Raw genomic sequence first — 15,502 nt, forward strand, 5'->3', positions numbered from 1 at the left:
CATACAGTATCTTTAATACAGCAATGTCTTGCTGAACCAATATGTACAGCTCAAGGAAGAGACAGTAGTGTATTTGATTTATCTTGGCACGAGCTAATGTGACATTATAGTCTATACGCAGACATTGAATTATGAAGCAATACAGAGTGGCAGTCTCCCTAGGAGTTTTACCAAGCACCACAGGGAAGACAAGACATCGTACTTCCTTTTCCTTCAGCAATCCATAAGGTTGATGATGGCTGCAGAAGAATGTTTGTGCTAACATTACATAAAGAACCTCCAGAGAATAATGATGTGTGCTGAACTGGAAATCAGTAGGTCCACCTCAGCTTTTTCATGTCACTTTCAGCAAGTGGCTAAAGGTCTCTGTGTTCATGTTTGTTGCTAAATTCTTGCATAGTCACAGTGGTGTAACAATGCCTTTTTTTTTTTTTTTCCCAGAGGTAGAATATGCAGAAAGTAGATTTCCTTTTCTCCCTGTAATACAGCTTTAGTTATTGGTGGATCATTTCTTATATTTAGTTAACAATCTTTAATATTATTGGTTGCTGTATTGATTGTTTAAAATTCTTAAATTTTTAAAAATCTCTGGTTTGTTTTTCATTTGTCATGAAACTGTAGATTTAAATCCCACAAAGGAGGGAGGTAGGACCAGCTTGAAGGTACATAAGAACAGAAGTTAGCATGCTCATCTTAGGTTAAGATTGCACACTTGGTATTTGGGGAGAATCCCATCTCTTTTTTTAGCTTAAAGAAGTAACGGAGAGATGAGAAATCCTAGAAAAAGTCACTTTTTATTCCATGTCATAATTGGCACTAGAATAATTCATCTAAGCCAAATTTGATGCTTACAGCATAGTGTTGTCATGTAACCCTCAGGACAGAGTGAATAGCTGCTGAATGTGCAGCTGTAGTACAGAGGAAAGCTTCCTTATTCTGCGCTACACAATGCAGCACTATCTTCTCTTGGATACGTCATCTGCAGGAAAAGAGGGAAGTTTGGTTCCTGGTGTTTCTGTTCATGTACATGGGAGCTATAAGATGAAGGGTTTATAATATAAACCCTTTTACTGTGTGAAATTAGCCTGAAAACAATTTTGGTTTATCTATGTGGTACAGGAAATGCTACAATTACCAGTCTCTCCACTTCATCAAATGTTTAATGTAGCCACCTTTCTTCCTGTCTCATAGGGTGACATTGGGCCAGCAGGACCGAGTGGACCATCAGGAATTCCAGGACCTATGGTATGGTGTTGAACATTCCCACAGCCAAGTGCCTATGCTGCTTTCCATATTACTGGAATACATTGGATTTTTGTTCCCTTCATTTTAATAGGGTCTCCCAGGGAGTATGGGACAGCCCGGAATGAAAGGTGATAAGGTGATTTAAATATTTCCATTATCCCAGAGATGTAGTTCTTTCAAACCCCTGTCATCAAACCTTGAAAATAACCTGCTTGACAAAGCCTTCTAGTTTTCCTTTTGATTTCTCTCTTTCAACTTTTATTTCTTAAAAATACTTCAGGATCTGATACTTTGAACAAGCTTTTGGACAGAGCACTGGACATGAGAGTATCTCATTGCTATGTCTGTAGGGTTTCATGGAGCAGGTGCTTTAGTGCCACATACTGCATTGTCATTCAAAGATCCGTGTTAGGTTTTAAATACTACGTATTGAATTCATTTTTCTCCTTTTCTAATTCTGAGAACTCCATTCTATACCATAAACATGCCTGTATAAAATATGTTGTTCAGGGTGAGCACGGCCTTGCAGGAGATCCAGGAGACCAGGGGTACCCAGGAGACAAGGTAACTTATAGTTGCATTGTTTTAAAAAATTCTCCCTTTTCAGACATTTCTTTAGGTTTCTGAGTATTACAATACAATAACTCAGCTGCATAAAAGAAGAATGCAGTAGTTAACTGGATGCCACTGAATTAACACTTTTTAAAGAAATGCTATGCTAATTAAAACTTAGTTGCAGGAAGTAATGAGTAAAGACGAGTAATGGGCATGGGCAGAATAATAGCGGCTGTCTGAGATGCATCAAACAAGAAAATAATTATGGTGTAATATGAAACCTGCTAAGAAATTATTGTAAAAAATGCTTTCCCTTGAACCTTGCTGTTCATCTGCACCTCACCTGGATCAACTGTGGTTAGCAGCTGCACATGATCTGGTGTTCTCCTTCATATCATGAAACAATATCTTCTTTCCTATGTGACTAGTACATCAAAAGTCTCTGAAATAGCACATCCTGTGAGAACTCTTAACAAAAGAGTTTAATGTTAGAAGTCACTTCTGATCCTACAATTATTTTGAAGGCTGTTTCAGGTGGCAAAATGTAGTGACCTATTGCTTCTAATGTAACAACAATATATTTTCCTTTTCCTTTTATTGCCTTTCTTTTTTCAGGGTGCTCCTGGTTTACCAGGACCCCCAGGGATCAGAGGAAAACCAGGACCCCCAGTAAGTTTAGACATTAAGTTTTGCTTTCAATATATCACTACATATTATTATATTTGATACTTCTTCGTATCTTCTGCTCACACTGTATGTAATCCTCTAGAAGCTACCTACATCAAAAAGCATGAAGGTCTAAGCTGCTTTTACTGCTCTAGTGAATGAGTCAGATCCTAGCGTGTGAGACAGTATCACAGAGTTTAGTATGTGTGTCAGATTTTAATATGGGAGTTCTTACTACATTAGTTATTCTTTGACACTCATTTTGCTGGGGGAATAGACATGTTGGTAATGTTTGAAACAAATCCAGTTGAGAGTTTTGGGAGCTGCCAAGATGACCATTAGGGCTAGGTGGATTTGGAGAGAGTGTGGGAAATCTCATTAATACTGGTCAGTCATTTCTCACAACGATGGGAGTAGTCATGAATTCAAGTATTTACTGATTTGTAGCAACTTTAAAAGCATCTGTGTAGCGCTGGCATTTCTGCTATGTTTATAAATGTTGAGGCATGAAAGGCATACCTGGCTTTTTCCTCACCTGTTTTTAGCACTACTAGCAGCCTCCTGTGTATAATTTAAAGCAGCCAATACCTAATGTTTTTAAAAGATTAGTAACTCCAGTCTTAGTTTTTATCATGGTCCTTTAGACTCAATAGCTTTTTGTCAGAGAATTTATAATATAAACTCTAATACTACAAAAAGACTTATGCAAGTTTACTTAACCTTATGTGGGAAAACTTGGCCTATTTGCACCTCAAGATAAACATGTGCATTAGCCTTTTCCTGATCAGGTGTAGGTTTTAGGCACCAACTGAATGTGATCAGCATCTTGACTTCTGTTAAATTAAGATAAGAGACTTCAGTCCTTAAAGTAACGTAATGTTTAACATTGTAGAATGCACTCACATTACAATCATTTTCATAAAAAATGAAAAAAAGATTTTTGAAGGTCAAGGCTGAATTTAGCTCAGTGTTCAAAAATGTGGAAGAAAAGGTGGACTTTTGAGAAAAATTTTGGTCAGTTTTTAGGTGTGTAAATATTTGTATATAATGGAGTCACTATAACATGCAGGTAGGGCCCAATTTTGCTATTGGGCAATTTATAGTATTAATAATAGTTGTATAATTAATAATATTTCCAATATTAATTGCAAAACTGCCATTAACTGTCTTGGACATGAATGAACAGTTAAGCTAGAGAGGTAGGTTTATAAAGCAATATCTATAAGAATTATTTCCTTAACTTCTAAACAATGTGTGATTTTGATTATGAAAACAGCTATGTTTCAAGTTTTGCTTTATACAACTGTGTGGACCATTCCTAGTTTCATTTTTCTAAAAATATTTTTTTTTTATTGTGACTTCAGTGAGATACGAAGAACTAGAATTTATAGAAGAAGGTATAGAATGTGTTTAAAATAAATAGAAGAAGGTTTAAAATGTGTTTAAAATCTTAACAAGAATCTGTTGTTTTAAAAAAATACATATATCAAAAATCTGTTTGCTTTTTTTAAGGGCAAAATTGGAGATCCTGGATCCCATGGACCATTGGGTCCACCAGGTCCTGAGGTAAGAAATTGCTTGATAGATATAAACTGAACGTTACTTAGTTCTGAATTATGGAAATCTGTGAAGCAAACACCTTTACCTCTAAGGTTGTTGTCTTGAATCGGAGAGTACTTCTTAATCAGTTTCCAGTGCTTGCATACGACTCCCTAAACTACAAAAGATTCTAGCTGATATTTTTTAATGCAAAATATTAATATGTGCAATTCTTGAATAAAACAAGTGCCTCATTCACTTATTTGATTGGGATTAGTTCTTACCTGAAACCAGATGTTAGGGCTTACACCTTAAATGGGGTTCATGTGATGTCTTGAACACATGAACTCTACAGGATGTTTACAAATTGGATTCTTCAAGCCTGGTTGCATATTTATCTCTTATATTGTAACTGTATTTGGAAGCAATGCAAAGAATAAACACTGGTTATATAGGAATCATTGCCAAGCACTTTAATCTGTCTCAGCAGTTGCCCAACAACAGGCCATAAAAATTAGTATTATGGAAGTGTACATAGAAACTAATTCTGTCCCTGAATCATTCCCTTTGGGTGCTCTTTGGCATTTATTCCATGGGCTGTTGGAAAAAATGCTGCTGGACACCCACACATATACAATGCATACATATATGTGCTGGAGGGATGAAAGGAAAAAAATCAGATTTTTCTTTTTAATCGGGTGTATTTACTTTTTTAAAAAAAACATTTGGACTATGTTTTAGCAATAATGGTTGTCCTGCCTTATAAGATTTAACTCTAGGAGTGTATCTCCATTTAACTCTAGGAGCATATCTCCTCTGCCTTTCGTAAGGGGGAAGTGAAGGTTTCTGATCTTCACAGAACAAATTATTGGGTTTTATCACCTGATTTGCTATTATAGCTCCTCTAAGTCCTAGATAACACAGATTTTCTTGTTGGATGTGACCCCTCATTGAGAGAAAACTCACTGGGAAATGTATGGTAGTAAAACAAGACAGTCTTTTCAGGCAACGCTAACATGTTTTAGTCAATGGGGAGAGATTATTTTCATGCCCTTCAGTTACAATGAAAAATGCTCAAAGTCTGTGCGTGCTGCACAGAGCTGCCTCCTTCTGTGGCTCAGAATCTTGTATTTCGTGATCCTCTTTGCTGTTAGCATAAGAGGTTCCTGCATTATCCTCGTATAGTTGCCAGCAAGGAAGACCTGTGACAGGTTAGTGTCCAGCTGCTGGTCTTGAACCTTATTCCAATCCAAGCATGCTATTCCGTTAGGCCTGGGGAGAAATTCATCATTCAGGGTTAGTACCCTCATGGCAGGCTGTATGGGAAATCTTCCTATCTGACAATCTCACTATTTCCTTTTGCTCAGGGGTGCAGAATTGCTTCAGCCATTAGAAGGCAAATAAAGTGCTTCATGTTAAGTAATCAAAGCATGTAATTAAAGCAGGTGTTTTTCTTTGAATATTTGCCTACAAAACATAAGGTTTAAAACTACAAAGTAGTGTTTCTCTGTGTTTTAGTCACACAAGGCAGATCCATATAAAGTAAAAAAAAAAAAAAAAAAAGTTTTGCCTATATTATGCGCGCACACAAAAAACATGGTCACCATGTATATTCTTCATCTGTTAGCATGTTTTCTTGCTTTGTCATTCGTTAAAAAACAAAAAACTGCAAAAATCCCAACTTTTAGAGAGCTTTTTTTATTTTGGTATAGCAACTAGAAGGTGCTGGTGTGATTTAAACCCACAGTTAGGCAAAGTTTCAACAGGCTTCTGTGTGTATTCAGAGTATTTTTATTTATAGGTAAATTTTGCTCTACAAATCACATTGAATGTGATTCACCCATGAACGGTGGTGATACTTTCCTTCAGATGTGCCTTCAGATGTGCTTTGAGTATTATAAATAGGTTTCATCTGGAGTGCAGGGAGCATTAGTCATTATCTTCAATAGAACTTTCTTCATATGTGCATTGTTTTGATCTGAAGTTGTTAGCTTATTCTTTTGGGAAGGTGCTCATATGGGATTCAGCTGCTTTGTTTCATGCTGAAGGCAGTAGCTTACGAAGGAAAAGAATGCCTTCAAATCATAGTAAACAGTCAAAAAGGCACATATTTTCTAAGTGAATCACTGTTGCTTTGAGTTGTTCATTTCAATAGAGAGATGTTTATTTTTAAGGCTTGTTTTATCTTATCACATGATGTTTTGAGCTGTGCAGACAATGCCGTGAATGCAGTAATAACATAGTCTTCTCTTTCAATATTACATCAAACAAAATAAAGTGGAAATGACTTGGCAGGAATATAGAAACGAAGACAATTTTATAGCTGAATTAATTTCATGTCCCGGCATATGTCTGAAGAGCTGTTCTTACTGTAGAATTGTTTATATTTTATGCTTGCGTTTGCACAGAATCTTTAATGTGTCCTTTCATAAATTTACTTGACATAAGTACCTCTCTGTTCTTTTTTTTTTTTTTAAGGTGTATTACTTTTGCAGAAATGTTCAGTTTTCCTTGCCTTTTTAATGATATTGAACAATGTTTTTCCAGATGACCCTCCCGCGTTCTGTATTTTCAGAGTGAAACAGTCTCTGCCTGTTAGGTCCTAGGCTGTTTTCACAGACCTTCATAGGTATTTTGCATTTGTCCCCTTGGAGACTTTTCTTTTTCAGGCAGGGCTGTCTCGAGACCCCCTCCTAGAAAGGAGGGGACATAGAAATAAATCAAACTTGGTTTGTGCTGCTGTACCAGGGCAATATATTTACTCTTCAAGTTCTGAATCTTCCTAGTAAGGCAAGCAAATATTTAGATATTTTTATATGATTTTAAACACCTGTACTGCTTTGCATCTTGGGTTTTGCTGTTTATTTCTTAGAAGAAATTAAATTGAAATTTCTTCCTTTGGGGAGTGCTGATCAGAGGCTGCTGCTGCTGTGCTGTCAGTCAGGTCACTCAGCCTCTTGGTTATAAAGCAGCCAAGCAGGTCCAGGGAAGGCGTGTGTTTGGAAGGGTTCCTCTAGGGTCTGCTCGTGCTATGAAGCAGAATACACTAGATACATTACACTTTGTGTCTCACAAGAAAAGCAGTCGCTACTGTCTTGCTGAACATGACTGAATGGATCTGCTATGTGCAATTAGCAAACGCACGAGCCAGCAGCATTGCTCTGCTGTCATCTCAGCACCAGTGAATTGTGAATCTTGCCTGCAATCTCTGCTGTAATCCATGATTGTTGTTTTTTCTGTTCTCTGACCAATTGCAGTCATGCGGTTTTAATTTATACTGTTAGATTCCTTCCTTCACCCTTTACAAAATGAGGACTGAAGGTTTGTAGGGAAAAAAAAGAAAAGGTTTTGTCTCTGCCCTTTAAAAATTCTAGCATTAAGCTTTGGCTGGGTTGGTACACACAAAGAAAAGCTCATTTCAAATCCCTCTTTTTTTTTCTCCCTTACTACTTTACTATTTGTACTTGGCACATTATTGACATTGTCACACAGTTGTACAAATGTCAGAGAGCGAAGTCCTGTAACTGTGTGAATAGTGACATTTCTAAAATTGTGTGGAGAAAAAAGCAGATTATTTGGATTGAATTGTTTCTCTGGATAGCCTGTCCTTTCAGCAGAAGAATGAGCGCTTCTTACTTGAGAATACAAAATTAAAGCTTTCTCTTTCTCAGTTCTGAGAGATTTTAGTTTTCAGCAGAAATCTTTCTTTGGTAATTTGATAAGTTGTAGTGAAGCTCTAATAAAGCTTCTTGCTGAAGTTCAGTCAGTATTTCTTCTGAAAATTCATTGTAAATACTCATTCAAAGGAAACACAGCATGCAATTGAATGAAACTGCTTCTGAGCAGGAGCATTTGTCAACTGCAGGGACTAACACAGTCCCTGGAGCGGTTTTTGCTCTGTGTTACTCTTGCACCAGAGCTCTCATCCCTGTCCCTCTGAGGGCTGCTGAGAAGCTGATGGCGCAAGTGACTAATAGTGATGCTGGCAAATGTAATGTGGAAACTGCTTGGAATGAGTGGGCTTCTGCAAATGCAAGAAAATTCCTAGTGGAAAGTGAGTGTAATCTCCAAACATTTCTGATATTCTGCTTCCATGTTAGCAGCTGCACAGGAAAACAAACAAAAGAAAAGCAACAGCATTTGCAGATTCTTCAGTCTCTGAGACACTGATTTCAGTAAAAACAGATGTACCCTGATGTCGTAGCAGCCTGTTCATCTCTGCATTTTTGTTAATTAAAGATTACATAGATAAATGAGACCAATAAATATATTATTTATGAAATTAATTTTATGTTCAAATGGTTGAGCACAAAAAGCAGCTTCACAGCATTACGTTTGTGTTGAGATAGGTGGTTACTGGAGTTATTTTCTGACACTCTCTCCAGTATGATTAAACTGAGTGAAGTCTAAAGTGCTTTGCTGGCAAAAGGCCACCTCTCTCTGCAGCAAGATTTTGAAAATAATTGGTAGTCTACAGGCTGTCAGGGTTCTGGCTGATAGCAATACCAGGGTCTGCCCGTCACGTTTTCCTTGGAGAAGTTATAATATCAAGTGATGCTTTGTTCCACCTAGTCTCTGCAGAAAGCTGTGTTGCAGCTGGAAGCTGTACATTGATCTCCCAGCCTTTCACTTATGAAAGAAGAATAATTTTTAATCTGGAATGGCTTCCTATGGAACTGGCTGCTGAATAATTCGTAGCAAATTTAAGTGTAAATAGAAATGAATGTCATTTTCTCAGAGTCTGAATGGCAAATGCCATTGCTGAGGTGTTCTAAGAACTCCTTCATTCATTTTCTCTAATTGTCTGAAGTGGCTTTTTCTGTTATGGATTACTCTAATCATCTCCTGGACTCTCACTGATATGAGACCAGCTTGGATATAGTGCTCTAGGACTGCTGTAACGTCTGCGTTGCAGTGGTGGTACTGCTCAAGAAAACTGCTAGACTACTCTTTACAGCAAAGACAAAATGATCCAAGATGTTAAACGTTTAAGTGCATCGCTAGTGTTGATGCTGTTAGGCCAGTAGAGATCTCACCTCAGAAGATTTGGCTTGAAATTTCCAAATGTCACCAGCGTGTCAAGGTTGGTTTTTGCTTGTTTGTTAGTTTGTTTGTTTTTAACCTCGACTCAGTTTCAACAATGGTATCGAGCTATCAGTCTGGGTGCATTTGTCACCTGAATAATATGCCATGTGCCACCTAGAGGCATGTTGGAGCTGTTGCACGGCTCTGCCAGTTGCTTTATGGCAAAAAAGCAGCGTCCAACGTGATGTTTGTGAAGTGCTGTCCGTTAGGGCTGTTCCAGTGATTCTGAACATTCAGCTCAGTTCTTTTTCAATTCTTCACTCGGTTTTCTTTAGCACTAGCTAATGTTCAAGTGCTAACACTAAGGTATTTTATTTATTTTTTTGGTTCTTTGATGTTTTAAACATTTGTGTTTGATCTATTATATACGTGCACCTAAAAATGTTTTCATCATATCTACATCTCTACTTATAACTTCCTCTCTCTCCTTCTATCCTGTTAAGAACAGGTTATATAACCAAATGGAAGAAAGCCCCACAAATAAGAACAGTGGGGGGAAAAAAAAAAAAAAAAAAAAGTTATTATGACGTGACAGGTGTACTGTTCTAGTTGAGGGTGAAGGGATATGTGTCTTTTTCTAAACCTCTTGCTTTACTATGATTTCTCTTGCTTTACTATGATTTCTCTTTTCTGGTAAGTTGTGTGGTTTTTTTTTTGTTGTTTATTTTGTTTTATGATTAACAAATTTTGAATAATCATTAGAAATGGTTTTTAGCTGTATTTGAAGTTCAGTTGTTCTGGAAGAATATAGTATGGCCAACTATTACCCACGTAGTGAGACAATTTTTTTTTTATATACCTTTTTCATGGTTAGAGAACCTAGTGACCCTTGAAGCTTTAATGAAGCCATGCATTAGCCTGCGTTAGTATAGAAAGACATAAGACAGAATTTTATGCTAGAAGGTCTTTATGCGAGTTTTCGCTGGAACAGGCTGCCCAGGGAGGTTGTGGAGTCTCCTTCTCTGGAGATACTCAAGGCTCATCTGGACGCCTACCTGGGCAGCCGGCTCTAAGGAACCTGCTTTGGCAGGGGGGTTGGACCCGATGATCTCTCGAGGTCCCTTCCAACGCCTAAAGTTCTGTGATTCTGTGATGAAATACCGTTTAAGGTGTTCTAATCACTTAAAATGCTTTCACTTCCGTTACTGGAAAAGTATGCATTCAAAGAGTGCTAGTTACAAGTTTTATTCTGCAATGATGTTCAGTTAAGAAGGAAACTAGTTTTTCTGTTAGGCATTGGATGTGCACAGATGTAGTAGTAAATAAATCACTCAGAATAAATTTTTGGTGCCGGCTTGCTATTTTCAAATACACAAGGTTTAGTGAAATTTACAAGTATATTTAAAAACAACATAAAGCTATCTAGGCCAGTGACGGAGTGAGCTCTGCATTAGCTAATGAGTCAGTTACCAATGCTGTGTCCTACAAATATAAAGATTTTATTTCTTCACAGGGTATTTATGAAATTTAACTCTCTGCTGTTTACATTGTGTAAGGGTTAGCTGCATCATCTTTGTTCCCTTAAAATGTTCTCATTCCTTAAAGGAATCTAGTTGTAGCACTGGATTCTTCTTACAAAGGCATCTTTGTGGTATCCCACTTAGGGTCTACTGGCCAGATGGTTTTAGGTGATAACTTCAGTTGATACACTTGCTTTACGTATACAGTTTTCTCTACAGACAGCTGGACCTATGCCACACGCTACTTCACCAAAGCTTATTCTGGATAATGCTGCAAACTGGTGACCTTCAGTTACTGCCAGCCAGAACTGGATTAGCACCTGCTGATTTGGAGGCAAAAGGCTTTCTACTATGTTCTTAATCTTGCAGTGATCTTGTCCTTAAAGCGAGGCCAAGGATTAAAAGGCTTTAGTTGCTCTCTAAGGTTCTGTTTTTTTTTTTTTTTTTGTTTGTTTTTTTAAGAAGCTGAATTCACGAATACAGGACCTGGTGCTGGCTGATTTGTGTGTATTTTGTGAATCAAGAACAATCCAATGGCTTAATTATAAACATTGCTCAGTGGTTAAAAAGTCTCATGTTAAGAGAATTGAAAGCCATACTGACATCTGCTAAAATGAGTTTAATGAAAGCTGCCTGAAATCCGTCACTTATCCCAGCCTTTCAAGGGTACTTAATGTATTTTGACGTTTGGGGAATGGTAGAACAAATTTAGTTCTTGTTTCTGTGATTCAAGTTTGTTAAATGAATGGACAGAATCAGAACAAGTACATTGGAAACGTTCCTAGGCTATAAATCATTTGTCTGTCTGATTTATTTAGGGTTTTCCAGGAGATATTGGTGTACCTGGATTAAACGGCCCTGAAGGTCCCAAGGTAAGACTGTATGAAAACATTCACAGTAACAGTTAATCAGTGTAAGTCTGAGGAAAAACTCTGAGAGATGGACACTGGTATTATGGTAAGATAATCTATCAAAATACAAATACTTTGCCCCAGGTGTATGTATGAGGAAGTTAATTTAAACTTTAATGCTGTCCCCACAGTTATGAGGGTAATTACTGTGTCAGATGGAAGCTTGTAATGGCAAGTGAAGTGCAAGGAAATTTGGAAAAAGCACTGTGTAGCTAGGAAGTAACATGTATATCACGAATAGTAAAAACATTGCTTGTCAAAGGCATGCAGACCTCTAAAATCCCAGATTATCAAATTTTTTAAACAAATTTTGATAGAAATAGTAGCTAAGATTAAAGAAAAATGGACAAAGATCACATGCCAGGTTAAATAATTGAGCATTACTTAGCAGACTAATGTTGTAAACCAAGCTTAGCAAAAATTCATACACAGTTTTCAATGAAGTTTTGGGTAAAAAACACATCATTTTATTCCTAAAATGGAGAAGGTAGAGATGAGTACCAAAAAATGCAGGTAGGTCAGAAATTAACTCGAAGGGGAGGTGATTGCATAGTGCCTAAAGGTAGACTACTTCTTGTTGAAAGTACCAATAATGTTCCTAACTTAGTAGTTAATATAGTAGTAGGAAATATCCTGAAGTATTATTTTCATTAATAAATAGGCACAGGAGTGCTGGAATTAAATTTGTATATGAAACAAAGTTGAGCACTTTCAGATAATCTTAAAAACTGCACTTTGCACCAGTTCACCCAATTTCTGTTACTTCAGACTGATGCATGCAGGGATTAAAACAATAAATCCTACTGTAAACTTAGAGCTTTGCAGCTGGCAATAGAAGGAAAGCCACTGCCAGATCTCCTTGAAAGGAAAGCATTATAAGGCTGTTAAAAATGAGTGAAATTCTAGAATGCAGGAGGGAAGGTGTTGTGTTAATGCTACTGTACAAAGCACGAGAAGACTTTATCTAAGTAGTCCACAGAGTTCTGGGCATTTTGTATTCCAGAAGGACTCAAATGGGAATAGATGCTGGAAAGGTTACTCGAATTACTGTATTCTGAGACAGTTTATTTATCCTACCAAAGCGAAGGGCCTTTCTGAGCTTCATAAGTGAAGCAGAGGGCAGAATTTGTGGAGGCAGAAGAACTATGCAGAACCATAGACATGAACTATGCTTGCTCCAGGAACAGCATTAGAATTGTACATAAATAAGCAGAGATGGAAATGAGAAGTTTTTTCATCAGCATAGTTGTGAAATTCTGCAGCAGGTTGCTTAAGACAATATAGAACAGGGAGCTGTAAATGGCGTAATGATATAGTCTTCGTTTTGCCTGGAAAATAGTAGAATCATTCCATGACAAAATTCATAATTTTTGAGAACATCTCAAATAATACAGTTGCCAAAGCCATAGCCAATCTTTTCTGCATCTCATATCTGTCAGCTGTGTCAAGAGCCTTCTCCCAAAATAACCCAGACATGAATGTACTAGGAAGGATGAAAAATCATTGTTTGATGCAGAAATTGTGAGAAGTTAAAATATATTTCCAGAGACAGGTGCAGACTTTTCTTTCATTCTGTTTTATTGCTTTACTAACTTTTTTGTATGTGAAATAGTAATAGCCTTCTTTATAGGAACGATTATCAGACCATTGCAGTAGCAGTTGGTCTTGTGTTTCTGAGAATGGTGAAATATCAAGGGGCTTAAAAATGTGGTGATAGATTGTGTCCAGAATCTAAAGGAGATAGAAGAAAGTCAACAGTTCTTGAATTACAAATCAGATATAATCCTCCACGTTGACACATGAATGCTCTGAGACCTGCTCTGCTACCCAGCTTCTTCAATAACTGAGATTGTACGTTTCCATGTTGTATCCAACATGTTAAATTAGATGTTTTTGATTGAATTGGGTCAATATTTAACACAAACCTTAGCAATCTATTAGTTTTTCACCCAAATTCCAACAGAAACAAGGTAACCAACAATGTTTATTTAAGATTATGCATTCCAATGACAGAGAAATTTCATAGCGGAATAGGATTCAGTGGTCTCTTGCACATTTGCTCTTAGAGATAGAAAGCTTAGACAGCCTGTTCTAATCAGAAAGAATTGGTGGCTTATATTTGAGATGGAAGAACTGGAAAAATTCTTAAATTACTTGGAGAACATTAGAGTAGGTCAGCATGCTGGAAGTGTTTGTCTTTCAGGATTTCCAGCTGTCTTGTGTTGACCAGAGCTTAAAAAAAAAAAATCCTCCATCTTTCTATTTTTAGAAAACTGTTTTCACTATGCTGCTCTTTTCCGCATGCTTTTGTTTATGCCTCCTCAGAAGCAATACCCATTTTTCATTTTAAAAAGAAATCAGGGTAAACTTTATTTCTCAGCAATTGGTATAGGAGAAATTCAGCTTCTTGTTGGAAAGTTTAAGCTCTGTAAGTGTGATCAGCCATCTCTAAATACCAGTAGAACTTCTGAATTATTTATTTTTCCCTAAATTAGTGCGGTAATCAGCAAAAATAACCTCTCTAAAATAATATTCAAGTGATTTATTAGATAATCTGGTCTACAGCACATTACTCAGTTTGGAAGCAATATTTTAGAAGGTGTTTGATCTCAATCCAGTGCTTATTTAACAGAAAAAAAAAAGTTTGAGAAGTTCTGAAACAATTTAGTTTGTTTTGTATGTTATTATAAGTGTTTATGCTCTGTAACTGAAAAAAATGGGAGGAAAAGACAGAGTATGTTGACCACAGCTGTTGTTTCTCCAGTAATATGCATTTGTACCATGGAAGTAGCTGAGAACTTTAGTCCTGCTCGCTTATGTTTGTTTGGATAGCATGCTTAATACAAGTGGCTATTAGGAGTTCCCCTGTTTTTGGAAGAGATGATCATCTGCAGAGCTATGTATGTGAAATACAGAATACAGTGTTTGCTGACTCCACAGATTTTTTCCAGACACTTTGGCACATGTCTGATGACTACCTTCAATTTCTGTTTGCTGTCTAAAAGGGGAGGTGGAAACTTCGTTTAGCCCTAATATCAATTGTACAGTCTGGAACTTTTTTGCAGATCGAGTTAAGTGCGGCGCAAGAGTAGCAGTGTTGCTAACATTTTCATGGGTGTGACTACATTGTACTGAAAATCGTATCTCCTAATGCACTTTGCTATTAGAATAAAATTACAGTTTATTGACTAACTACACAGGACTATTGCTAATGTGCTACTAAAAGCCTTCCTGTCATGTTTTCTGTGGTACATCGAAAAACAGCTCTTCACCCTCATCTTTCCTAGAATGATGGCAGCCTATGGACCTGTGGTGGCCTATTCAATTTTCTGTTCTGTTTTCCTTTGCGTGCTGAGTAAACCGTTACTGGATGAATGCCTGCACCTTCAGTCTAGACTTCAGCTTCATTAGTAAGCAATTAATAAGGCTTACACTTGGAACTTTCCCACCATCGCTTTCTTCAGAGGCTAATCATCTCTACAGTGTCTTTCTTCTTGCTTTATCTGATATTGTTAATACCTGCTTCCAAGAACATTAATATGTTTACACAAATATATACATACATACATATACATATATATGTATATGTATGTATGTACTTGTACAACAAGTGCTGTACCCAATTACTACCTTTGTAATTTGGATGACTGAGATTTTTTACACACTGCTGTACTTGTACAACAAGTGCTGTACCCAATTACTACCTTTGTAATTTGGATGACTGAGATTTTTTACACACTGCTAGCTGCTAATTCATTTTAACAAAATTTTGAAAACATTGCTGTAAACAGTCGTAAAAACTCAGAGTTGGCAGAGGCCAAGGCCCTTCATCTTTGGGAAGCTGAATATAATTCTGACAGAAGAGTAAGGGCTGAAAATCACAAGTAGTTTTGGACGAGGTAGTAGTTTAAATTCACTTTCTAGTTCATTTCCATTGCAATGTTGTCATCAAATGTTATGCTAAAGATTACCTAAATTAAAGCAGAACCAATGCAACTCTTACAGACCTCTGATCTTAATATGATGGCATACAGTGTCCTC

General features: G+C 37.0%; 1 protein-coding gene across 2 annotated transcripts in view; it reads left to right on the plus strand.

Moving 5' to 3' along the window:
- Positions 1-15,502, plus strand: part of COL24A1 (collagen type XXIV alpha 1 chain) — a 130,480-nt gene that overhangs the window by 46,804 nt on the left and 68,174 nt on the right. For both annotated transcript variants that reach the window (XM_035333325.1, XM_035333324.1), the window contains exons 15-20: positions 1,192-1,245; positions 1,337-1,381; positions 1,756-1,809; positions 2,416-2,469; positions 3,979-4,032; positions 11,369-11,422. In XM_035333325.1, the coding sequence (XP_035189216.1) occupies positions 1,192-1,245; positions 1,337-1,381; positions 1,756-1,809; positions 2,416-2,469; positions 3,979-4,032; positions 11,369-11,422 (315 nt within the window). The remainder of the gene's footprint in view (positions 1-1,191; positions 1,246-1,336; positions 1,382-1,755; positions 1,810-2,415; positions 2,470-3,978; positions 4,033-11,368; positions 11,423-15,502) is intronic.

This window comes from Oxyura jamaicensis, chromosome 8 (genome assembly GCF_011077185.1).
Source record: "Oxyura jamaicensis isolate SHBP4307 breed ruddy duck chromosome 8, BPBGC_Ojam_1.0, whole genome shotgun sequence".
Classification (NCBI taxonomy): domain Eukaryota; kingdom Metazoa; phylum Chordata; class Aves; order Anseriformes; family Anatidae; genus Oxyura; species Oxyura jamaicensis.